Source organism: Manis pentadactyla, chromosome 3 (genome assembly GCF_030020395.1).
Source record: "Manis pentadactyla isolate mManPen7 chromosome 3, mManPen7.hap1, whole genome shotgun sequence".
NCBI classification, from domain to species: Eukaryota; Metazoa; Chordata; class Mammalia; order Pholidota; family Manidae; genus Manis; species Manis pentadactyla.
This window is the reverse complement of record NC_080021.1, coordinates 202,487,663-202,512,966: the sequence shown is the minus strand read 5'-3', so window position 1 is coordinate 202,512,966 and position 25,304 is coordinate 202,487,663. Positions and strand designations below refer to the sequence as shown.

The following is a 25,304-nucleotide window of genomic DNA, read 5'->3' as shown; positions in this document are numbered from 1 at the left end:
CCTGTAAGTAGCCTTGCAAATAAGTACAGAATCTACAAGTCTGTAGAATTTTTACCAACCAAGATCTTCCCTCAGAAGTTTCCCAGAGGGAAAATAATAAAAGGAATTTTATAAAACTATTACTATAAAATTATTACACAAAGATAAAAATTACATATATCATACTAATATATTAGAGTATAAATACATCCATCTGTCCATGGATGAGGGACCTATGAGGGGCTCCAAGTGTTACTGTTACCTTGCAGCCATCCATTGACACTTCTGGTCTGAACTGACCCCCAGCTTCAAAGATCTGCCCATTCCAGGCCCGGAAGCGCACAGCCTGCTTGGCTGGGGTCTGCCTGGTGCCCTCCTGCCACACAGTCATGTTAAGGCAGTGGATGGTGATATGCTGTGTCACCTCAGAGCTTAGCAGGTGCAGAAAATTCATCTGGACCCGGCTGATGGCAAACTCAACCTACAGAAGAGATACAGCAGTGAGGGAGGGTCAGGTCGGGCTGCCCACAGCTCTCAGAAGACCTCACCTCTCTCTGGAGGGTGCAGGGATAAACCCTTTCCTGGTAAGCACTTCCCAACCATTCTCCCAGACGTGGGTCTACTTGAAACACAGGGAAATTGATATCTGTATGAGCTGGCCACACAGCCAGCAAATAACAAGTAGGAGAAAGAAACCAAGAACTGCCTGACTCCAGAGCCAAAGCTTCCAGGGCTGATACAGTGTGCCCATTGGGTGGTGGTGGTGGTGGCGGGCAGGAAGGGGGAAAGGCCCTTAGGAGCTGAGCTGGGATCCAGAGGCCAAGAGAAGAAGAGGACCTTGTCCAAGATCAAAAGGCCCTTGGAGTTCAGAGGAAATGAGAAGTAGCTTCCCCACCCTTTCTAAGCCCCAAGATTGGGATGGTGAGTGAGGTGGGGGAGGTGGTACTTGAAATGGCTGACCTGACAATGAACAGTAGGACAGAATTTATGGCTTTAGCAATGTAAATGGATTTTCTCTTTTTTGCAGTGCAAGTGCCTGACTTAAACTTCTCAGAGGTATCCACTTCAAAGAGGGCTATTTGAAAAGAACACCTTGCCAACCTCATGACTGTAAAGAGCCAGGCCGCCCCCCACTCCTGAGGCTCCTCTGTTTTAGGATCTTGGTTGATTGTGATAACAGACCATTCGGGCCACTTGTTTGTCTCATCCCACACTTTAAATTCCTGCTCTACTGTTTAAATTCACCAATACAGAATGAGCCAGGGAAACCCTAGGCTCCACCCTCCACCCAAATAAAAGCAGAACCCCAGGGCTGTGCATGCTGTCTCTTGCTCTCTACATTGACCTCGCAGTGTGGCCCCAAGTGTTGCATAACTTCTGAGTCCTTTAAGTAATAAACCTTCATTTTATCAGTTTCCTGATGGTTACTGACAAAGGGCATCTTGCAATCACAGTAAGAAGCACAAGGGCTGGCCCAGCCATGACACTGGTGATGATAGGGTGAGACCTGCACAAAACAGTGGTTCAATGTTCTGGATGGGGAGGGACCCGGATGGGCAGACATGCCACCAACCCAGGTGGCAGCTCTGGCCTTGTCCCCCTGCCAGGAGGGTTTGCTATGTGGCCCCCAAACCTCAGAGTCAGAGAGTCACCGGGAAAAGGGCCTGCTGGGCCGTGAGCTCTGGCTCGGTGGGCAGTGGCGAGGCTGCTATATTTCCTGTTGAATCCCAGCACCTTCGCTGGCACATGGCAGGGACCCAACAAAGACTAGAGGACCAGCTGGTATGCCTAGAGATTCTCAAACTCTGGGTCTGATGTGGTCAGCACAGGGCACCTCTTGAAGCCTCCCCAGGGGACTGATGGGATGGGATGCAAGGGTTTCTGGGGTCCCTGCCTCTGCTGCAGCATGAATTGTCCCATGTGGAGGACTTCTGCAACTTCAGGCCCACACTCCTGAGGGCCCCTGCGTGGGGGAGTGGCCATGCCCTACCGCCACTTCCTGCCTTGGTTTGCTGTTGAGCCACCTGAAGCTCAGCCCAGAGACACATGTGTGGTCAGCAGGCAGTGGACGCTGGCTGTTGCTCTGCATGCTCCGCTCTGACAGCACATCCCAGGTGAGCATTACACAGACTTATCTCATGTTGATGGACCATGGTTCTCTAAGCCAGGCCAGCATAGCCAACTACGCTGTTTTAGATATTAGATATTTGAGGAAAACACCATCAGTGTCAAGCAACTCGAAAGGGTTTGGAAACCACAGATTTAGAATAATTCTTCCCCAGTGTACAGATGAGGAAACAGGTTCAGAAAGAAAGGATGCCTTCCCAAGGCCATGCAGCAAGACAGTCAAGGCTCAGACCAAAACCTAAGTGCACTCAGGCCCAGAACAGGGTGGGGGTAGAGCAGATTGTGGGGGTAGCCGTGGGGAGCAGATGGTACCTTAGAGGTGGTAATGGGCTTGAGGCATGTCTGCCCACCATGTGTGAAGTTGCAGGAGACTTCGATGGTGTCGGACGAGCAGCCGAGGTTTGGATCCACCCAGTAGGTACCTGCAGGCAGCATGGAATGGGGGGTATTGTATTATGTGGGGAGGCACCCAGAGCTTAGTTCTGTAGGTAGACCCCTTATGACCCACTGAGCCCCAGTTGAGCATGAAGTCGGCGAGAGGGAGCAGAAAAGGGATTCCATGTGCCACAGAGATGTGTTACAGAACAAAATTCAACCAAGTAAATCTGAAGACCTAGAAGATCTAATTGGCGCTAGTAAGCAATTCATGAATTAGGCAGCATGCCATCCAGCAAGTAGAGAGATGCTCCCTGGAGCTGCAAAAAGAAAGGTTTTTAAAGGCAGAGAGAGAGAGGAGAAAGGAAATTATAAGCAAAGAATCCATTGTTTTTGGCAAGGTCGCCCCCTTACGGAAGCAGAAGGGGTCTCAGGACATTTCCTAGTGCTGACCAGGGAATTCCATATTGACTGATTAAAGGTTCCTACATTCTGGGGGGCTGAAACTGCAGTTTGCTTAGGTAGGAGGTCTTGGTTTGCTGACACAGGGCCATTAACATGAATGACTCCATCTTTGGGCCTGTGGCTTTTTTTTTTTTAACAGATGGAAGGAAGGCCTGTGGGCAGAGCCCACAGCTGGCAGAAACCCCCTGGAGGGGCCACAAGACTGAGGGCTTACCAGTGTTGCTAGTGGGAAGTGTTCATTTCACAGAAGGGCCAACTGAAGTTGAGAGAAGCAGAGCCACTTGTCTAGGGGATTTAGGGGTCACCTAGTTGAATGGTTCTCCACCAGGCTAGCGATCCTCCTAGGGCTTGCCCCAGGGGGTGGGAGTCAAGGCTTCCACCCCATCAGCCAGGCACCTCTGCTGGCATCTGGCTTCCCCACTGGTACCAAGGGAGCCGAAGGAAAGAGACCCTGCATCTGGAAGAGTGGGACAATGGCCACCAATCCACCTTCTTGGGCAACAGGAGGAAAAGTGGCTCCGAGTGGGGCCGCAGCTTGCCCTGACTCACAGAGCTGGTCAGACATCGGGCCGATTTTCAAACTCAAGTCTGTTTGCCTCCAAATCTGCGGCCTTCCACAGTAGCATATCAGATCACAGAGAGGGTCCAGAGAGAGTTGGGTGAGGTGCCGACAGGAAAGCGGGACATCCTGGCTCTCAGGAAAGCCGTGATGGGGTCCCCCTCCTGGCCCTTGGGGGCTTTTTCTGCCAAAGCTCTTGTTGTGTTGCTCTGAAATGGTCGCCGCAGTGTGCGGATCTGTGGGCTCTGGAAGGCTGGAACCACCGCTCTGCGTTTCCCACTATAGCCCCACACTCCAGGGAGCCCAAGACCTGACATACTGTGAGGCTTAGTGCCTGCTGAGTGAATAAATGACGGCCCACACGTCTATCTCCCTGAGGACAGAAAATAGGCCCAGATGAGTGGAGACTCCAGTGCTCTATCTCTCCACTCCTGGAATTCCTCTGCCCAGCCTGTCCCACTCCTGGGGCAGGAAGCCTTCTTCTCAGACCCCATAGACCCTCATACCATCCATCATCTTCTGCTCACAGTCCATGAGGTCCCGGCAGACCCGGGCGGGGTTCTCTTTGGTGCCCAGGGGCGTCTTAATGCTCTGGATGAGGTTGCTGAGGTAGTGTAAGGTTTTAAAGATCTCCCCTCCCTGGTCTAGCACCAGCCGGTCCGGATGGCTGTAACCCTGTTGAGGAGAGAGGGTGGCCATCAGCCTCCTGAAGTCCCAGCCCAGCCCAAGGCCTGAGCCTCCACAGCCCCAGGTTCTTGCTACTTGGGAGACAGCCCTGAGTTTGCAGGGGCAGGGGCAGGGGGCAGGGGTTGGGTCTCCCTCCACTTAACAGATAAAGAAATGGGTCCCTGCAGGGGGTGGGGCTGCCACAAGGACGTGGAGGCTTGAAGGCAGTGGAGAGTCAGCCTGGTCTCTGGTGCGGGACACTAGGGAGTGGCCCTGTGTCCCTCCAGAAGGGGCCAGTGGAGGTCTTTCCACTGACTGCCCTGGACAGAAGGAAGATAACAGGCCCTCTGTGTCATCCTTTCCCCTGGAGTGTGAGCCCTGAGAGAGTTGACTTGGCATCGACTCTCCCCAGCATCCAGCTCAGCTCAGGGAACACATGGAAATGCCAGTAGGAGGTCTGAGCTGGGTGGTGGTGAGCTCGCCATCAGGGGGTGGGCCAAAGCAGCAAAGGGCACTCCTAATGGGGGCTCGGCTAGAGGACACCGGAGTGCCACCTCAGCCTGGAATCTTGCAGATGAGTTGACCACAGGCCACAGGATTAGCAGAGCCCTGTGAGCTGACCGTGATCTTCCTGCTCCTGGAGGATTATGGGGCTGAGCCATGGTTCAGGAAGCTGCCGTGGGCTCTGGGCTCAGGTGAGCATCTCTTCCTGACTCAGGCCAGCAAGAACAGAGACCCTGAGAGGGACTTGGAGGAAAGCAAAGGAGCTCAGGGCCCATTTCTGGCCCCGCTCTGGCTTGCACTGGCTGTGCAATCTTGGATTCATGACTGTCTACTTTGAGCCTGAGCACAAACCGCTTCCCAATCTGTGGTTGTGAGAGGCCATCAAGGGCTATGAAATGCTTGGTGCAGGCCACATGGAGGCCATTAGCCACACATGGGCCATTATCTCTGTTTCTCCCAGGAAGGGATCCCAAGCGGGCAGGGGTCCTGATGGTACCTCTGTTCTCAGTGCTCCATTAGTGTCCATCCATGTCTGAAAAGCTGCCCCAAGGTCATCTTGTTGCTGTGCAAGGAGAAGACAGGATGTTGGGTACTGCCCCCAAAGGCCTCCAGACCCACCAAGTTGGAGCCCCAGGGTCTGAGCAGGAGCGCTTCCACTCCACCTTCCTCCCAGGATCATGGCAAAACCACGTGCCTTCTGTGGAACCCTCTGCCCTTCCTTCCCTAACAGAATCGGAGCTGATCCTTTCATTCTCTTTCCCCTAGTCACTGGGATAGCTCTTCGCTACCCTCAGGATTAAGTCTAAACTCAGTATGGTTGTAAGACCCAGCCTGAGTGCCATGGCTATGGCCCTGCCTCTTTTCTCTCCCGCCTTTGTTCTATTCACCAGACACAGTACTGTACTTCTTTTTTTTATTATTGTTATTCTAAGTTCCTAAGTGCCACAGTCTACCCAGCCACAGGGCCTTTGCACATGCTGCTCCCATGGCCTGGAACACTCTTCCTGCTGGGTAATGTTCCATTTGGCTGGCGCCTAATTCCATTGGTTCTCAGCCAGGGATGATGTTGCCCCCTAGGGGACACTTGAGAATATCTCAAGACAATCTTGACTGTCACAACCAGAGGGGGTGCTACAGGCATCTAGTGGGTGGAGGATAGGGAAGCCTAAACACATTGTACAAGGCACCAGACAATCACTCACAGCAAAGAATCACCTGGTCCCAAATGTCAATAGTGCTGCCACTGAGAAACCCTGCCCTATACTCAACCTGTAGATGTCAGCTCCCAGGGACTCTTTCCTGATGTTTCTGCCCCCAAGCTGGGTGCTGTTCCTTTCCTTTATATTCCCACAGTCCCTGGGTTTCTCCTTTCGCTTGCACTGCAATTGTCTAATGCACACTTGTACCTCCAACCCTAGTACTGGGCTTGCCAGAAGCATAGCTGAGGTCTTGCTGTGAAAATAGCGAGGGCAAGAATCTGAGAGACTGGGGTGTGGAGCCAGGACTCTGGAGGTACTTCTCAAGTTCAGATCTCAGCCTTGCACTTGCCACCTGCATGGTCTGGGCAAGCCGCTTGGCCTGCCTCTGCCTTAGTTCTCCTCCTGAGAGAATGGGCTTGAAAATAAAACTCAGAACTGCTAGGAGGAATGTATGAGTTAATACATGAAAGCACTCCTAGCAGTGTCCGGCATGTAATAAGCATTCACTATAGAAGCTATCATTCGGAAAATTCAAAACCCTCTAATTTTCCATCTTTTGGAGGGAAAGAGCTTTCCCTGGATCTCTCCCTTTCCCGGAGCCAGCTTCCTTATTGACGAGAAGGACTAGGGAAGAGTGTAGAGGGAAAGGCCAGGGCTGGCATTCCATTTTTGTGGATGGTGCAGAAGGACGGACAGTGAGAGGCTGAGAGATGAGAAGGACAGACTCGGAGCGGTTCGTGGCCCAAGGGCTCCTGCTCCATTCGGTCTTTCCCCTGGCCATTCCCTCGCACACTGTCAGGGCCAGATTCTAAGTCAACCGGGGAAGGACTGATCAGAGGGCTGGGAGGGGGCCGTGCTCTCGGACTGGGAGGAAAGCAGGGCCGCAGCCTGCTCATGTGCCCCACCCTCTTTGGACGCAGTCTGAAACAGGGTCCCTGTGATGTGATTTATAATAAGAAATATATATTCTGTCTTTGATCCCTACTCCTGGCATAGTGCTCCCTAAAACCTTTGGAATTTCTGTGAGAAGAGCCTTAAAGCTGTTTTTTGTTACAAGAATGAAATGACTTTTGGAAGGTAATCTGTGGGGACTGATTGCCAGAGGAAGCGACCGTATGATTAGAGGGTTGGAACTTTTAGTACCCCCCACCCTCCACCTTGGGGGAAGGGGGAGGGGCTAGAGGTTGAATTGACCAGCAATGGCCAATGACTTCATCAGCCATACCTATGTAATGCAGCCTCCATAAAAGAGCCAAAAGACAATTCGGAGAGCTTCCGGGTTCCGGAACATGAGGTTTGGAGAGAGTGGTGCGTGCCACCGCAAGAGGGCAGAAGCCCCACGCCCTTTCCCTAGGCCTTGCCCTGTGTATCTCTTCATCTGGCTGTTCCTGAGTTATATCCTTTTATAATAAACTGGTAATCTAGTAAATAGAACATTTCTGAGTTCTGTGAGTTGTGCTAGCAAATCAACGAAACCTGAGGAGAGGGTTGTGGGAGCCTCCCATTTATAGTCAGTCGGTCAGAAGCACAGGCAACCTTGTAGCCTTGCAGATGGCGCCTCTGAAGGTGTGGGGCAGTCTTGTGGGAGTGAGGCCTTAACCTCTGGAATCGGATGCTATCTCTAGGTAGATGCTGTCAGAGTTGAGCTGAATCTTAGGACACTGAACTGGTGTCCCGAGAATAGCTTGCTGGGGTGGGAAACACCCCTGCCTCCAACACTGGAATCGGTACCAGAACCTATTTAGACCCTCAGCAATCAGCTGATCTATACGGAGTACACCAGGCATTGCAGTGTCTTCCTGGGCTCACAGGGGCGCATCTTGGCTGCAACCTGGGCTTCCTGCCCCTGGTCCAGGGCCCTTTCTGCTGCTTCAGGGTTCAGGGTCTAGTACGGAGTGACCAGAGGACATGGGCATCTCTGGGCCTAGCTTAGGATTCTTGCCACTGTGGCCAGAGAGGGGTCGGCTTGCCACCTCCACCCTCACCCCAGGTGTTACCCCAAGTAAGTAAAAGAGAAAGTTCTCCAACTTACAAAGTGAACAGGGCTCCCCAGAGGACCCTGCAAAAGAAGAGGCTGGGTGGGTATTTGGTAAGGACTGAGTGCTGGAGTCCCAGGGGCTGTCAGGAGACTGCAGGGGCTACTGGGCTTTGGGGCATAGGGGACCCAGCAAGGTGGCCTCTGCTAGCCTGGAGGCCTGGTCTTGCCAGGGCCAGTCTATACTCTCCCAGGAATCTCGACCCCCTGGGGCCGGTGTACACTCTCCTGGAAGTGTGTGGGCTGCAGGAAGGTGGCAAGTCCTGTGAGGTCAGGGCCAAGACAAGCATCTGCTGGCAAAGCCTTGGGCTTCATTCAAAGGAACCCCACCCCCTGCCCCGGGGTTCAAGGGGCACTGAGCAAAGTTACCTACCGGTGGGCCGGGCTGTCCTCTGGGACCAGGAGGACCCTGGAGGAAGAGGAGAACAACAATGAGGCCCTGCTCAAAGGCCTTCCATCTTCCCCTCCCCAGGCCTCTTCCAGGCAACCGGAGACCCAGGGACTCAGGTGCCCCAGGGATCATGAGTACAGATGGGAAGACTGAGGTCCAGAGGGAAAGAACACGTCCAGGTCATCAGCAGTCATGGGCAGGGAACCCAGAAGGCCCATCCCCACCCACTCCCCCACCTACCCCAGCCCACTCACCCTCGGACCTTGCAATCCCTAGAGGGAGACAGAAGCAGGGAGAGAGAGTTAGGGGACCGGGCTGAGCCCTGCCCATCCCCTGGCACTGCCCTCCAGCCCGTCCACTCACCAAGTCCCCTCGGCTGCCTTTGTTGCCCTTTGGACCCTGTGTGTAATAAATCATGGCCCAGTGAGAGGCAGCTCAGACTCTTCCCAGACGGGCAAACAGGCTCAGACGCCCTGGGTCACAGAGACAATCTTGCCCAGCAGTCTTTCTGGGCAGCCCCCTGCACATACCAGGTGTCCCGAAGGTCCCAGGATTCCGAGGGGCCCGATGATGCCTTCATTTCCCTAAAGCAGAGAGAAAAGCCTGTGTGTCCTCAGGGCCTGGGGAACAGAGTCACAGGGACAGGCAGACAGAGGGCAGCCTGAGGGACCCCAAGGGAGTGGAAGGGAGCCCTCCACAGGCCGGGGCCAGGCCATGGACCTCCCGAGCCCCTGCTCTGTGGGTGGGCTACAGGGGTGCAGGAGGGGAGCAGGTGAAGGTGTGGCCACAGGAAGGGGGGCTGTGGGCACAGGGGGCTCAAGGCTGAAGGAGCAGGAGGAAGACCTGCGTCCACCTTGCTGACGGCTGGCCAGCTTGGGGCCTGGGGTGGCTGTCCCCCTGGGACAGACAGACCGGGGCTCACCATTAAGCCTGGAGGCCCCCGAGGGCCCTGGATGCCTTTGAAGCCGATGTCTCCCGGGGGGCCCTGTGGGAGGCAGAGGAAGGGCTGTCTGTGTCAGGGTTACCCCCACAGCTCTGCCCCTGGGGGCTGGCCAACCTTTGCCCTCCCTGTCGAGAGAGGCCGCACCTGAGAGGCTCCAGGAAGACTAACAAACCTCCACAATTATTAGGCAGGTACCAGCATGCCGGCTTGTTGCTATACTGTGTATGCCTCTGGTCTTACTTATTACAACCCTCTACTGTTATTATGCCCATTTTATAGGTGAGGAAACTGAAACTTGGAGAGACAAAGTAACCTGCTTGAGACACAGAGCAGATAAACTGTGGGGCCGGAAGACAAGGACATTCACGCTTGAGTCTGGCTGTGTTCCAGCCCCCGGCCCACACTGCAAGTGCTCAAGAAATATTTGTTGAAGGAATACATGAATAAATGAACGAGCAGGTGGATGGATGGGACCCCAGGGGGAACAGTGTGAAGTGGGGATCTGTACCTTGGGTCCAAAGAGGCCAGCCATTCCTGGGAAGCCCATTTCACCAGGGTCACCCTGTGGGGAGAACAGCATGAGATGGGGCAAGAAGGGCCAGGACAAGGACGCCCGGCCAGTCACCTGGGACCCCTAGCCTGCCTTTTTCCAGGGACAGCGGCCACTCCAACATGAAGTGATCAGATCACAGACTAGATATCAGGTCAGCTTGGGCTCTGAGGGGCAGGAGCCTATGCCCTTCATCAGATGAGAAAGCAGAGGCAGCCCAGGGAATCCACAAAAAATGCTCTAGAACACACAGGATCTCCTATCCCAGGTCCTCAGTGAAGAGAATGAAAGGGCCTCCAGACTCTTCCTAACTCATCCCAAAGACTGCAGAGGAATGGGTCTCAACAGTAACCCCATCAGCTGAGGGCCTGCTATGTGTCAGGCACCACCAGGCATGCATGTTCCTATATCTGCCCAGGGAGGCACAATATGCCCTGACCACAGATGTGGAAACTGAGGCTCAGAGAGGGCAAGAACTTGCTCAAAGTCACATAGATGCATTTGTGTGACGTGCACCAAATTCAGATCAGGTGTGAATGATACCAGAGGCCTGGGTTACATGGTGAGCATACACTTAACTTTTAAAGAAACTGCCCAACTGTTTGCCAAAGAGGTTTATGTTGAATCCATAGACCAATCTGAGAAAAACTGACATTTTAACTATATTGAGTCTTTTGACCAATGGACACAGTAAACAAGTCTTTCTCAATTTATCTCAGCAATGCTTTGTAGTTTTTCAGTGCACATGTCTTACACACCCATTGTCATATGTATCTTTAAATATTTCATATTTTTATGTTGTAAATAGTATTGCTTTTTAGATCTCAAATTCTGATTGCTTCTCGCTATTGTAGAAATAGAATTCATTTGTGAATATTGAGCTTGTGTCCTGCCATCTTGCTCAACTCATTTATTCAAGTAGCTTTATCATAGATCTCACTGGATTTTCTACATAGACAATTCTTTCAGACCCAAATGAAAAGTTTCACTTCTTTCTCTTTGATATGAATGCCTTTTATTTATTTTTTTTGCCTTAACTACATTGGCTAGAACTGCCAGTACAATGTTCAAGAAGCGGTAAGCACAGATCTCTCTGACTCGTTTCTGCTCTTCGGGAGGAAACATTCAGTCATCCACTGTTAAATATGATGTTAACTGTAGGTTTTTCATGGATTCCCTTCATTAAGTTGAGGAAGTCCCCCCCTTTTTTTAAATTTTACCAGCAAAAATGAGCTTACTCAGGAATAGCGAAGAATTGTAATTCAGGACAAGCAAGCTACTGCGAAACCATAGGCAATTCAGGAGAACAAAGAAGAGGAATGCTCTTTTCTATATGAATGGGCTCAGTTGTAGGAGCTGTTCTAGGCAAAAGTCCATTGGAGTAAACCAGGAGTTCCTCTTATAGTGGCTTCTCAATGGCTGAGTTGTGACAATCTCTCATTGGCCGGGCTGTTGCCTGGAAGGGGCAGAAACCTTTTCTCCTGCTGGATAGTAAAGTAGCTGAAACAGTATGGACCGGCAAAGCTGTGTGGCTCTTCCGTCTGGTGGGGTCTGCAACTGAGGAGCAGTGGGCATGAGAGCGCCTCCTGCTGGCCTCCCGAGGCCATGTCAGTGAGGTCTTCCTTTCATTTTCACACCTACACTTGGAAATTTGGATGTAGTTGAGGAGGAAGTTCCTTTCTACACCAAGTTTGTTGAGAGCTTTCATCAGAAATGGAGTTGGACTTTGTCAAATGCTTTTCCTGTATCCACTGAGATGGTCAAATGGATTTTCTTTTCTTACTGTGTTAACTGTGAATTATAGTGATTTATTTTCAAATGTTATACCATCCTTGCATTCCTGGGATAAACTTCACTTGATCTTGATATACTGTCTCCTTTATATGTTCTCAGATACATTTCTCTAAAACTGTACAGAGAATTTTTGTGTCTGTATTTATGAGGTATACTGGTCTGTAGTTTTCTTTTCTTGTAATATCCTTGTCTGACTTTGACATCAGGATAATGCTAGCCTCAAAGAATGTGCAGGCAAGTATTCCCTCCTCTTCAGTTTTTGGAAAGAGTTTATGCAGAAGTGGTATTATTTCTGACACAAATATTTACTAGAATTTATTGGTGAAGTCATCTGAGCCCGGAGTTTTCTTTGCGAGAAGCTTTTTAAACTATAGATTCAATTTCTTTAAATACACATAAGGGCTCTCTAGGGTTCTGGTTGCGGTCCTCCTCTCCCTATTCTGAAGGAACCACTCAGATCTCATGTCTCAGCTTTTCCTCCCACCTACTCCACTCAGAGGAGGCAGAATGCCATCTGGTACCCAGAGAGGTTGTTGCTCTGCCCTGTCACAGAGCAGGCAGGTGGCTGCTTGGTCTCTGTGTGTGCGTGTGTGAGCAGGAGTATTTGTATGTGCGTGAGTGTGTGAACTTGTGTATTCCCTGGGCCTCACTTACCGGCTGGCCTTTGGATCCAGGCTCCCCCTGGTTCCCGGGAAGCCCTGTTCCGCCCTCTGTCCCTCGTTTGCCAGGGGGACCCAGCTGCCCTGGTAACCCACTTTCACCCTTAAAGAAACACACCAAAATGACCAATCAACAGAGGAAATGGTTTTAGGGGAGGGTAGGGGGACCTAGGAAAGACAGAACTGTGATTTCATAGGGCAGTTGAGGGCTCAGGATGCCCAGGCTTGATGTAGGCCTGGTGGGGCCTGAGCATTTCAGCCTCCTTTCTAGGGAAGTCTCTCCTTTTTTTGGCACTCAAGGTCCTATTTCCCCCCCACTCTCCCACACTGCCCTTCCTTTACTGTTTCTGCCCAACTGACCGTGCAGTTCCCGCCTCCACATCTCTGCTCACCTTATTCCTCCTGACGACTAGGCTGCTTCCCCTTCTTTCCTCATTGAAATCCTCCCTGGGCCAAGGTCCCCTGTCCCTCTGCCTGCTGTCCTCACAGAAGGTTCCAACCTCTCTCCAACTAAACCCCGAGCTCAGGGAGGGCAAGAGCCATGTCTGATTCATTCCCCTCAGTCTTCCCTTCAGTGTCTGGCCCTGGACTCCAGCTATTTCATGGCTGCCTCGCCCACGGGCAACTCTGGTCAGCTTTCTAAAAAGATGCCTTGGAGGTGGGCCTCAGCGGCAAGCAACATCTGTTGTTCCACAAAGGTCCACAAGAGGGCGCTCACAGACAACCCAACAAGGAGTTGCCAGTTTCAAGGTCCTGGCAGGGGGCAGTATTTATAGCTACCTGGATAAGCTATCCTTTCAGTCAGGTTCAAGATTGGGGCAGGGACCCTCGAGAAACATCACCAACATGGACTCCATTTTCGCACAGGCCTAGGGACATGGGTGTCCATGTCAGCACTACAGTTACTATGGTTATAGTTAGTACCAAGGCAGAGAGGGAGAAGTGTGGGTAAGCGGAGTAACAAGTGCCTGACCTTGAATCCCGGTGGCCCCTGTGCTCCAGGCAAGCCTGCCACACCTGGACTTCCTCTCTTCCCAGCAGGGCCCATGGGGCCAGGGTCCCCATCGTCTCCCTGCTCCCCCTGTAAAGAGAGAGGGCAAAGGAGGGTCTCTCATGTTTCAGGAAATAGGCAACCTCAAAACCTGGGTGAACTGTGGGGGAGCTGGAGGGAAGGAGGCCCAATTCCAGGATGGGGGTCACACTGCCTGTGTGTGAGGACAGTGGGACCAGAGGGCAAGGGCGAGTTGGGGAAGGGGAGGGACATTAAAAACCAGAAGCTGCATCCACTGGGTAGGGGATGACCTCTGGGTGCTGGCATGGAAAAACAGTCAGAAGAACTACTCTCCTAGGTCCCAAGGGATGAGGTGATGTCCATGCGGGAAACTTCTGCATATGTTGGTCTGCCCCATCCAAGTCTCCAAACCCGCCCTTGAACACACACACACACACACACTCACACTCACACTCACACTCACACACACACACACCTGTCTCAAATGGAGACACTGTCTGTTAGCCCCAAGTCCCGCTCACCTGCAGTCCTGCTTGACCATCCCTGCCGGGAAGCCCATCTGGTCCAGAGACACCCTCAGGGCCCTGTCTCCCTACCACACCCCGAGGTCCCGGCAGCCCCTGCAGGCCCTAGGGGTACATGAGAAGCTGGTAAGGGCTTCGGGGAGACAAGAAGGTGGGCCAGAGAGAGCAGTCACGGGTCACTCACCTGGGTCCCCCTCCGTCCTGGGGCCCCAGCCTTGCCTTGCTTTCCCTTTGGTCCCTGAAAAATCAAGGGGCACGTGACAGAGGTACTGCCAAGAGGTACAGAACCCCAGGAGCTCAGGAAGGGGACACTGAGAGGCCCATGGGCCCCCGTGTGGCTCGGCCCTGCCCCTCCTCTCCTTGGACCCAGGCATGGGAAGCAGCAAACGGGCCCCAGCGCCCTGGCCTGGAAGTGCAGGGGGGGGACTGACCTTGGAGCCTGCTGGGATGTCACTGGCCCTACCTTGGGCCCTGACTGGGCCCCTGTGCTGCAGAGGCTCAGGCACTGACAATTTCCTGGTGGGGGCCTGAGCCCAGGGATGACTGGTCCATTTGACCCTCAAGAGGGTGGCTATCCATGAGGGTGGGGGCTGGGTGTGCAGGTGGACAGGCGCATGCCTGAGGGGCTGAGACAGTAAGACAGCGCCGGCTCATCCAGCCCTGGGTGCAAGGCAGAGGCACCAGCCCTGGGTCCAAGGCCGCGCTGTCCCTCTCTTTCCCTATGGGCCTCTCGCTTCACTTCTCCCAGAGTTCTCTCTTCCTACCCTGTAGTACGGTAGACAGAGAGGTGGGCTTTGGATCTTACTGCTCAGGGTTCAAATCTCACTGCTGATGGCAGCCAGGGTGTGCCCCTCCTGGAGGCCCTGCAAATCGGGCTCCTAATCCCACCCCCTCCTGAGCTGTTTGAAGGAAAGGAACCTTGGCCAGAGGGCACTCTGCGGCCCCTTCTGTCTCAGGGCCGGCTAGCCCTGCCTCCCACGTGTGTGTGCTTGGGCCAGTCTCCCCTCCAGGGGCCTCAGTCTTCCCTGTGGACACCCAGCCCTCTTACCTCTTCCCCTTTCGATCCTTTGGGTCCCGGCCGCCCCCGGGGTCCCAGATGCCCCTGCAAACCAAGGTGAGATGACGCAAGGCAGCCCCAGGATTCTCTCCTGGGGAGGGAGGCCAGTCTCCGCCTGGAGGGGGAGGGGTGGGGAGGGGTTTGGGGGTGCAGGCTCTGGGGATGCCCCCAGGGTCAGGGCAGGAGAAACCAGAATGGGCTCCCCTAGCCCTCCTGTAGGGAGGGTCCCTTCAAGCTTTGAAGGGCCCCGTTCCTTAATTCCCCCACAGCTTCTCCACCCCACCTCAGGGCAGTGCAGGGAGGGCACAGGAAGCACCACTCACGGGTTGGCCCTGCTGGCCGGGATTCCCACGCAGGCCTTGTACACCCTCCTGTCCCTGGAAGCCGAGGAGCGACAGGTGAGGGGACCCATCCTGGAGGGGGCTGGGGGCCGGGGCACCTTCCCACCTGGAGGAGCCCTGAGAAGCCCTTGTACTTCCTAGCCACATGTCATTGTCCCCCGAGTCTCAGCCTCCCCATCTGCAAAATAGGTGAGATTATGACCCTGCCATGGAGGATGGAGGAGGCGAGTGGAACCCTGCGCGGGCCTGCACGCTTCCAGTGGCTGTCTCCTGCTTCTGCTGAGAGAGCTGTTCCTGGTCCACAGATGGGGATCCTGGGCCCTGAGAGGGAGGGGTCTCCCTGGCCTCCTCCTCCTCCTCTCTCAGGAGAGGTCTCGGACCCTTTCCCCTCAGTAGCAGTGCGCCCTGAGCCCTCCTTCATGGGGTTGTGCTTCAAGCTGGGCACCATTGGTAGGAGGAAGGGCTCGTCTCCTGGTGAAGGGCATTCTGAATTCAGGTTGCATGGAATGGGGGGCCGAGGAATGCCCTCTTACAACACTCCTGATGCTGCCAGCAGCGAGAAGCTCTGATACTTACAGGGTATCCAGGGTCCCCTGGTTCTCCACGGTCACCTCGGTCACCCACAGGGCCCTGAATGACAAGAACAACAAAATATGCCACCAGGTGCAGGGGTTGCTGGACCTGGGCCTCACTGGCCACACCCCCTGGAGCGTGCAGCAGCCTCCCCTTGCCCAGCCTCCCTTCCTCCTCACTGCAGGAGGCCAGGGCTCCACCTTGGCTGTGGTTCTGGAGAGGGAAGGTTTGAGGCAGGGGGAGGGACTTACCCGATCTCCAGGTGGCCCGGGGGGCCCCTCAGACTTGCCATCCTCGCCCTGCTCCCCCTGTGGATGCAGAACCAGCTTTAGGGCACACCTCCTGCTCCTGGTGACTTTTGGGAATTCCAGACATTCTATACTGAGGCCAAAAGAGCCTTCATGAGAGATGAAGTCCAGCCTACTTAGGGTTACAGATGGGAAGACTGAGGCCAGACAGGGACAGGGCAGATGTGAGGTCACAGTCAGACCTGGGCATGGGACCGGGACTGTGGAACACAGACAGTGGTCTTTGCCCTCCATCCGGCTAGGTAGCCCCAGGCAGACACCCTCAGGCTGTAGGACCCAGGCAGCCTGGAGCAGGGGCCTAGGTCATGCTTGGCTTTGTACAGGACCAGCTGCTCAGACCTTCCACAGGCGCCTTCCCACCACCTCCAAGCTCTTTCTCTCAGCTGGGGAATGGGGGTAAGGTGGGGTGAAGAGAATAACAGGGATCAAGGGGAGTGGTGGCGAGTCCATGAAATGATGCACAAGGCCCTGCTTGGAGCTCAGCAGGGAGCGGCAATAATCGCAACAGCTGGCATGCATGGCACCGCCATGGCCAGGCACAGTCCCTCACTGAGTCCCCCAGTGGTCCTGTGAAGCAGGCCATACCCTTCTCCCCATTTCACAGGTGAGGATATTGAGGCACAGAGGCATGATGGGAGCGGCTCAGTTATTCAACCCTCAATTAAAAATAAAAAGTCCCTTTCTCTGACCCTTGCTGAAAATGGGCTGAACACCAGCATTAGGACGAACCTGCCCTCCATGGGAGTCCCAGAAAAGGCACTGGGCTGCCCTCAGTTGCCCTCAGCAGTGGGCCAGCTCAGGCATCTTGTCCATGAGACAGTTTTCTACATACAAAACAGGATGGTAATGCCTCGCCGTGCTGCTCTGAGGATCCAGTGAGAAAAGGCACCTTAGCTGTCAGCGCCCCACTGCACACAGTGGGGCTCCACAGGCGGCCGGGAGAATTGTACCGATAGCTACAAAAGCGGGGATGACGTGTGACACAGATGTAGTCAGAACTGGGAGTGGAGCGGAGTTTACAGGGGAGGTCCTTGGGCCACCCCGGGCCCTGGCCCACCTGCAGGACAGGTGGCTGGACACCCTGTGCCAGCTCCGGGGAAGGTGTAAGCAGAACAGCCAGTGGCAGAACCTCAGGGCTCAGAACGTTCCAGCCCCAGACATGGGGTGTCACCTCCCATGCGAGCGCATTCTGGGCAGGCGGCTCAAGCCAGGGGATCCCTGAGCCCCCTCACTGCCAGCAGGAATTTAGGGGAGGCCTGAGAGGCGGGAGAGAGGGGCTGGAGCCTTTCCCGGGCCCGTCCCAGCCCTGAGGGCTGGCAGTTGCACCTTAGCCCAGGCTCTGTGGCTCCTGTGGGCAGAGACAGGAGGCGGGAGGGACTCAGCACGAAGCCTAGAACCAGTTGTACCCAGGGTGGTGGCCCAGGGGGTAGGGATTCCCTCTCTTCCCTGGCTGTTCTCTTTGGCTCTTTGTTCCAGGATTCAGTCCCACCTCGGAGGGAGGCAGCCGGAAGCTGGACTGGGGGGCAGTGTTTACTCAGTGTGTTCTATGTGCAGACACTTCATGAGGTACGTTTCATAGACCCCATATGGTACCCCTATGCTGCTGTGACTACTGGCCCCATTTTACAGATGGGGAAACTGAGGCCCAAGGAAGGAAGGGTGTTTTAGCCAAGGCCACACAGGAATCAAGGGGTGGTCTGGGCCAAAAGCCAGCTATCCAGATCTCTCCCTCCCCTGCAACATTGTGGCTATGTTGGGGGATGTACTTTCTTAGCACCAGAAAGCTGACGTTTTGCCCCCTTCTCACTGTTTCCAGAGTTTCACCCCATCTCCACATCCCTCTGGCCACTGCCTTTATAGACACGTGCCCCACCCACAGGGAATTCCCAAGTTGAACAGCCTATTGGCCCATCCAGGCATCTGTTCTGGCTAAGGAAGCAAGGCCTGGCATCAGACAGTCTGAGTCCTGGACCTGGCACCCTGCCACTGATCCTAAGCTAGTCCCTCAGCATGGTGGGGACTCAGTGTCCCCACCTGTGGGGTGGGGTACCGACACCTCTCTCCCGGGGTCCTGACGAGGATCTCGGGGAAATCCTGGGGAAAGAGTTTTGCACCTGGCCATCATGCTAGGGGGGTTCTCCCCCAGGACCTGCCCTCTCCCTTCCCGGCACCATCCAGCTTGTGATCGGCTCTCATTCCTGTGATTATTCTTATTTTTTAGTTCTTCAGAGCATCATTCTGCAGCCCCTAGTTAGTGCCAAGAACACATTCAGGAAATCATGATAAATCCATAAATACCTGTTGGAAAGCTGGATGAGTGACTGAACTAATATCAGAAAAGGCATCTGGATGACATATATGTGATATCCTGCTTAGCCTCGAGTTCCCAAGGCACCCACCCATTCAACAGAGGAGGCCCTCAAGGCCAGGGAATCCTGGGGTCCCAACCAAGGCCACAGCAGACTTAGGGCAGATTTGGGGTTAGGGTCCCATTCTCAGCAGCCACAGGGACTGCTTTGGGAGCTGCAGACAGCCCAGAGTGGAGGCTCCCCCTTGTGTTAGGTCCATGTTAACCCTTTCTTTGCCAGCAGTGGCTCTCGGGGCTGAGGAGGGACTCAGGGACTGCGTGGTATTTCCCACAGCTTCCTGTGGGATGCGTCAGAGCCTGCGGATCTGTTGTCCAAGTAGGAGAGGAAGGGGCCAGCTGGACAGCAAGCCAGGCCAGGGTAATTCACCCTGACAGCGGGATGTAGTTAGCGGGGAGCTGACTCGGCAAAAGAAAGGAGGGCCGGAGAGGCAGGGGACAGGGGGACAGCAGCGGGCCGCCTGCTAGGAGGCACTCCGCAGAGCCTTACGGAGGAGGGAGAAGGGAAGGAGGGCTCAGAGCCGCTCAGATGGAGGACCGGAGGCTGACGCGCCCTGGAATGTGACCCAGTGCCAGGGCCTTGGGCCCCTGCTCCCCACGTCCCCACCTGCATGGTGGCGCAGAGTGTAACCATCAGCAAGTTTCCTCCTCGCAATTCCTCTCCTACCAAAGCTGGAGCCAAGGAGGGGGAACAGACGTGCCTTCCCTCTGCCTCAGTGGTTCCTTCCTGGCTATGAAATGCTGGCGTGCCTCTCTCCGCACTAAGCCCCCTCCTTCTCCCGCTGGGTGATCTCATTCACCAGCAAGGCTTCTTTCCCACATTCACGTAGATGGTGGAACTGCACCGTTCTAGACATTACATGACGTGTTCATTTCCCTGCTTGACTGGAAGCCACAGAAGGCCAGGAACTGTGTCTGTCTTTGATCCTCTGCCTGCACAGGGACGACACCCAGCATCTGTGCGGAATGTGGGCATAATGGCTGCTCCCTGCCGGGCACAGCCATGGTGGGAGTGGGGTGAGCCTCGCACGAACCTCCTGGGCTACCCCGGCCACAGTGCCGCAGGCGTGCCCCTGCCAGCCCCAGGGGTGAGGGAGCAGGGGCTTCCCCCCTTCTCGCTGAACACCTACCTTTTCGCCCTTTGGTCCAGGAGGTCCGAGGGGTCCCATGGTGCCTTTGTGTCCCTGCAGGAAACAAGATGGCAGGAGGTGAAATCATGGGGAAGGGGGCCCAGGAGGGACAAGTGATGAAGGACAGGAACTCAGAGATGGAGATACTACTGCGACTGGGTCCTGACTCTGCCCCAACTTGCTATGTGACTCTGAGTGGGTCCCGTGCCTCTCTGGGTCCTGGCCTCCCAGACACGCCATTTTGGTCCCAGAGACACTTCTAAGAGGTGTGCCTGCCCAGAAGGTTGGGGCTTCTCGCTCCACCCTGGGGCAGACCTGGGACCGTATCTCAGGAGAGCCGTTCTCCTCCTGGGGCAGGGTCTCCCCAGACCGCAGTGAGCACTGACTGAAGATTCCTCCCTGGGGCTCCAGCACTGTCCCCATCTCCTTGGCACTCTCCTCTCCCTGCTCTATCGCTTTCAGATGCTGGATCCCACCTTCAAACTTAGCAAGCAGGGAGGCCTTGCACACATGTTCTTTAGCCTCCCTGAGCCTTAGTGTGCCCTTCTGAGCAAGCTCCATGCCTCTCTGAGTGTGACATGGGTTCAGCTCAGCCACCTTTATGGGAGATGCCAACTTGGATGCAAAGATGGGGTGAGGCCCTTCCCTTGCAGTTGTGAAATTCAGACATGAGGAATGGGGGCCCCTGAGCTGGCCCCGACCCCCACCCTAGTCTGTGGGCCCCGCTGCTCCCTGGGGCAGGGGAGCTCACAAATCTTCAGTGGCACAAGGGCTTGCCCTCAGCTGGGAGGTGCTGGGGGGCAGAGGCAGATGCCAAGCAGGACAGAGTTCCGGAAGGGGTTAGGGTGAGCTTTCCTTACGTTATAACCAGCCAGTCCCGGTTCTCCCTGGGCCCCCATCCGGCCTGGAGCACCCTGTGAGAGGGACAGACCTGCGTTGGTATGGGCTATGGCTCTCATAGCAAGCACTCAGGCATCATCTCTCCCCTGGGCTCCGGCCCAGTTCAGCCCGGCCTCTTGGCCCAGAACCCGGGCCAGAGAGTGGAGTGGGGAGCCAGCAGCATCTATTCCCTCCTCCCCCAGCCCTTCCTTCCTGGCTCCAGGGTGCCTCGCTTCCCCAGTTTTGTGAGCCAATCACTAAACAGAGCCATTATGAAAAATTATATAAACTTACAGTTAAATCAATTATAATAAAAACACATGATACTCAGTACTCATCTCTTCCTAATTATTTTACTACACTTCACTACTAGCTGTGCTCATGAGGTCATTTCTGTCCAGTGAAGCTGTGGTGGAAAAGCAGATAATGGAGCAGCTCCCAAGCCCGCGTTCAGTGACGACATGTTGGTTGTCTGAATCAGCCACGGTGGGAGCGTGGCTACCACGGCACCTGGCACGTTCCACAAACAGTGCGGCTGCTGACCGGCGCACACTGGCAGCTCAGAGAGGCTGCGTCACCCCTCAGCTGCACCCCCCCACCCAGCTTCCTGCGGGCGCTGTCAGAGCCCTCAGGCCCTTCCCTCAGGGCTGGCCAGCAGCAGGCGGGACACCCTTGGTCACCCAGGGATCTACAGCAGCTTCACTGGCCCCTCACAAATCTGCTTCCAGTGGGAAAACTCATTCTTTCAAAACACTCCCAAAGGTCTGGTGCCTTATTGCTGCCCCTAACAGCGCTTATTCATCTGGGTCTACAAAGGGCTTCAGAAGACCCACAGACCCCTTCAAATTGCAAGAAATACTTTGTGTTGTGTGACTTTTTCCAGGGAGAGGGGCTGCAGCCTCTGAAGGTTCCCAAAGGGAACCATGATTCAAAAGAGGTGTGGCAGGGACAACGGTCGCTACGTGTCTCGCTGAGTCAGGGTGGCACTACCTCCCTTTCTGCCCTCGGCCAGCTCTGCTCCGCGTCTGACCCCCACAGAGTTCTCACCGTTGGTCCCATGCTGCCCCGGGACCCTTTGGGGCCTGGGTTACCAGGGGGTCCAGTGTCTCCGGGGTCGCCCATTTCACCCAGCTGTCCTTGGTAACCCTTAGCACCCTGCGGCAGGAAGAGACGGCTGTCACCGGGCCCAAGCAGGAGGGAGAGAGGGAGAGGGCAGGGCTGGGGAAGGGGAGGCAGGGAGGGGAGCAGGGGGATCCTGCCTTGGCGCCAGTCCGACCCTTCTCGCCTTGCTTCCCTGGTTTTCCTTCAGGCCCCTGAAGGGAGAAAGAAGGAAAAAAGAAAGATTGAAATGAAACCACTGAGGCAGATCCATGGAGCATTAGAGCACAGACTGCCTGGGCTCAAAACTGAATCCGGGCTCAGCACCTGGGCAACCTTGAGCATGACCTGACTTCCTGTGACCGAGGTCCTTGTCTGCACAGTCAGGACAGTGGTCCTATTTGCCCCACATGAGCCTGGTGATGCAGTATCATGCTTACAAGGTGCCTGGCCCATAATAACTGCTCATATATTACTGTTGGCACGGTCACTGTTAGGTGCCCAGGCTGTCCCAGTGGGAGCAGCTTCCACACTGAGCTCTCTCCAAACAGACCATTCTTGCCCTCACAGGGCATCCCCAAATGCTGCTCCCCTGGGGCCACTCTGCCTTTGTCTCCACAGTTGTCAGGGAAACTCAATTCAGTGTGGGGTGAGTGTGTGTAAGTGTGCATGTGTGAGTGTGAGAGGGATGAGACAGGAAGAGATTGAGGAAGTGGTCCTGACCTTGGGCCACACTGGGTTGGGATGTAGGAGTAGGGCAGGCAGTGTTTCTGACCTGGAAGATACCCCAAATGCCCCCAGAGGGCAGTTCCCCCAAGGCCCAAAGCTCAAATGGGGCTTGAAATCTCTGTGTTCTTGGCAAGCACGACAGAGCTGGTTTGATTCAGTCCTTTTGGCTGCATTAACAGAGGCACATGCTATAGGATGAGGGAGGTGATGGTCCCATCGTGGAATAGGCATTGTCCTCCAAGAGGAGGCACTGACTAATTGGTAAGACAAGGGGCAGGAAGAAGGGATCCTAGAGGAACAAGGAAACACCTGGGCTAGCCCAGGGGGACTTGATTCCTGTCTGCAGATTTCTGCAGCTGCCATGGGCAGGGGCAGCTGCATTGTCTGGGGTGCCTGGGGGATGTAAATTACAGGGGGGCCAGCTTTGATTCAGTACAAGGGAGAAGTGTCTGCACAAAAGACACAACGTGGCGAAAGTGGATTGGGGAAGATGACTGCGTCCCAAAGAGAAGTGCTCGTCAGACAACCCTGGGGTCCTTAGGAAGGAGGGAGTGTGGCCCTGGAAGGACTAAGCACACACTGCCCTGCATCCTGATACTTGAGTCGGCATGCGATGCTGGACAAGTCCCTTTCCTTCCCTGTGCCTCAGTTTCCCCACCTCCAATATGAAGGTCTTGAACCACCCTTGTCCTGTCTAGTATGGTGGCCCCATGATGCATGGGGCTACTGAGCACTTGAAATGTCTCTTTTGTGACTGAGGAACTGAATTTTTACTTTGATTTCACTGTAATAAATTTAAAGTTAAAACTGATAATTCAGTTATTAGAAAAACTTTTAAGTATGTTTGGGACAACTTGGGGATATGAAGCTACATCTTCAACTGTACATTTTATGAAATCTAAATACAGGTCAAGCATTTTCAATGAAAATTTAGATGAATTGAGATGTCCTGTAAGCAAAAATTATATACCAAACTCAAAGACTTAGGATCAAAAAAGAAAGCAAAATATTTTATTACTGATTTTTATATTGATTACATGTTGAAATATTAGTATTTTTGGATAAATTGTACTAAATACAATGTTCTATTAAATTAATTTCACTCATTTCTTTTTACCTTTTTAAATGTGACTACTAGAAAATTTTAAACTACACACGTAGTTCATATTCTGGACTAAAGAATATCAAGGTCTCTTATTCCACTAGTGATAAAACACTGATAGTTACCACAGTTTTAGCCACGGCCAGGCACTCTGTATCATATCTCACCCAATTCTGGTCACAGGGCTGCAGAGAAGCGATTATTTATCCCATTTTAGAGCTAAAGAACTGGCTCAGTGAAATAAAGGCGCAGTCCGCAGGTCACCCAGCCAGGTTGGAATGAAATGGGGATCTTTAGTGTCCGGGGCACCCCTGTTGCAGGCTGGTCCTGTCTGGGTGATTGTGAAACCACGGTACAGGGGCTGGTGGAATTTATCACCGGGCTGAGGCTGCCATGCTGATCCCTTGTCAGAAGGAGGAATGAGTCAGTGCCGAAGAATTCAGTCCAAGGCCAGGCAGACGGGAGTCTCCCCAACACCAGGGCAGCCAGCCACGTGTTCTGACAGCCCCCCCCAGCTGGGAGCATCCCCACTGTGTGGGAAATCCTGAATAGGGGCTGGAGCCTCCCGTGGGGTGAGGCTATGGGGCCAGAACGAAGACTTGCTGGGCCCCCATCCATTTAGATGTATTTCTGGAAAGGTCCTGATAGCTCATAAAATTCTATTTTTAAATATTCCAGTGTTTCCAGGCCACAGAGTGGGAGATACTTGTCCTGCAGCCCTGATGCCAAAGAGCCTCTCAACACCTCTGTCACCCACCACATACACAGTCTGGCCCCAGCGAACCTCTTTCCAGTCCCACTATATGGGAATTGGGAGTGACAGCAAATACAGACATTAACACTGCTGCCCCCCCCACACCCCCCATCACCATGGATACTGTCACCACCGCCAGGGCCATCACCATCACCAACACTGCCACCGTCACACCATCACCACCATCACTTCACCTCCACCACCACCCTCACCACCATCATCTCCACCACCGTCACCGCCATCACAACCGTCTCCACCACCGTCACCACTATCGTCACTACCACTATTTTCACCATCTCCACCATCGTTACCATCTCCACCATCATTACAACCATAGCTTCTAGTCATTTCCTCCTCCGAATCCATAAAGACAATCTCCTGTATTTCTGGTGCGTTTTATAAAGTGCTCTCCTGTCCAAAATTTCACTGACTCTTTGTAGATGAGAAAACCAAGGCTCAGGGAGAGGCACTCACTTGCCCCAGGTCACATAGACAGTGGGTGCTTACGCCAGAACTGTCTTCAGACTCTAGGTCCATGGCTATTTCTGTACATGTTGCTGCCCATTCCACAGCCATGATGCTCAAAAGTTCATCAAGAAAGAGCCCCTGGGACGTTGGAACTCAAAGTGATCTCAGCACATATTCCTTCCAAAGGTCTTTTTTATACCAAGGATGTGACCCAGAGAGGGCAAGGGCAAGTGAAAGGTCACACAGTGTTACTGATGGAGAATCAGAGTCAGTGTCCCTCCTGCTGAATTCCCCTGCTAAATGCAGGGTGGCTGAATGTGGGGGGTGGGCAGGACAAGGTCAGCAGGGGCCAGGTTTGTGTGCAGCCCAGCAGCCAAACTAAGGGGAGAGATGTTCTTCTGAGGGCCCTCGGGAGCTGTGGGAGGATTAGGCAGGGGAGGAACATCAGACTGGTTCTCTGGGAAACTCCCAGGTGGGGGAAGGATCACAGCATTAGACCCTTAGGTGGCTGCTAGCAAAAGCCCCCCTGCCTAACTGAACAGACCTGAGCGTCATTCCACGTGGGAGCCCCCAGGGATGGCACAGACATGCACACTCACCCGGACGCCAGGGATGCCGGGGGGGCCGGGGGGCCCATCTTCACCCATCAGTCCCTCCTGGCCCTTCTCACCACGTTCACCGTCAGGCCCAGGGTCACCCCTGTCCCCCTGGGTTGGAA

The 25,304-nt window shown here is 54.2% G+C and overlaps 1 protein-coding gene across 4 annotated transcripts in view; it reads right to left on the bottom strand.

The window, feature by feature from the left end:
* COL27A1 (collagen type XXVII alpha 1 chain) overlaps positions 1-25,304 on the bottom strand; it is a 133,896-nt gene that overhangs the window by 2,499 nt on the left and 106,093 nt on the right. For 3 of the 4 annotated variants that reach the window (XM_036915547.2, XM_036915550.2, XM_036915549.2), the window contains 24 exons: positions 25,186-25,293; positions 21,695-21,748; positions 21,483-21,590; positions 20,417-20,470; positions 19,557-19,610; positions 16,005-16,061; positions 15,757-15,810; positions 15,163-15,216; positions 14,831-14,884; positions 13,967-14,020; positions 13,780-13,887; positions 13,220-13,327; positions 12,242-12,349; positions 9,752-9,805; positions 9,223-9,285; positions 8,831-8,884; positions 8,664-8,699; positions 8,555-8,572; positions 8,283-8,318; positions 7,907-7,933; positions 5,172-5,237; positions 4,012-4,180; positions 2,419-2,528; positions 242-460 (listed from right to left, as the gene is read on the bottom strand). In XM_036915547.2, the coding sequence (XP_036771442.2) occupies positions 242-460; positions 2,419-2,528; positions 4,012-4,180; positions 5,172-5,237; positions 7,907-7,933; positions 8,283-8,318; positions 8,555-8,572; positions 8,664-8,699; positions 8,831-8,884; positions 9,223-9,285; positions 9,752-9,805; positions 12,242-12,349; positions 13,220-13,327; positions 13,780-13,887; positions 13,967-14,020; positions 14,831-14,884; positions 15,163-15,216; positions 15,757-15,810; positions 16,005-16,061; positions 19,557-19,610; positions 20,417-20,470; positions 21,483-21,590; positions 21,695-21,748; positions 25,186-25,293 (1,827 nt within the window). Of the gene's footprint in view, positions 1-241; positions 461-2,418; positions 2,529-4,011; positions 4,181-5,171; positions 5,238-7,906; positions 7,934-8,282; positions 8,450-8,554; positions 8,573-8,663; positions 8,700-8,830; positions 8,885-9,222; positions 9,286-9,751; positions 9,806-12,241; positions 12,350-13,219; positions 13,328-13,779; positions 13,888-13,966; positions 14,021-14,830; positions 14,885-15,162; positions 15,217-15,756; positions 15,811-16,004; positions 16,062-19,556; positions 19,611-20,416; positions 20,471-21,482; positions 21,591-21,694; positions 21,749-25,185; positions 25,294-25,304 lie in introns of those variants that run through there. The other variant, XM_036915554.2, reaches the window with a different exon arrangement.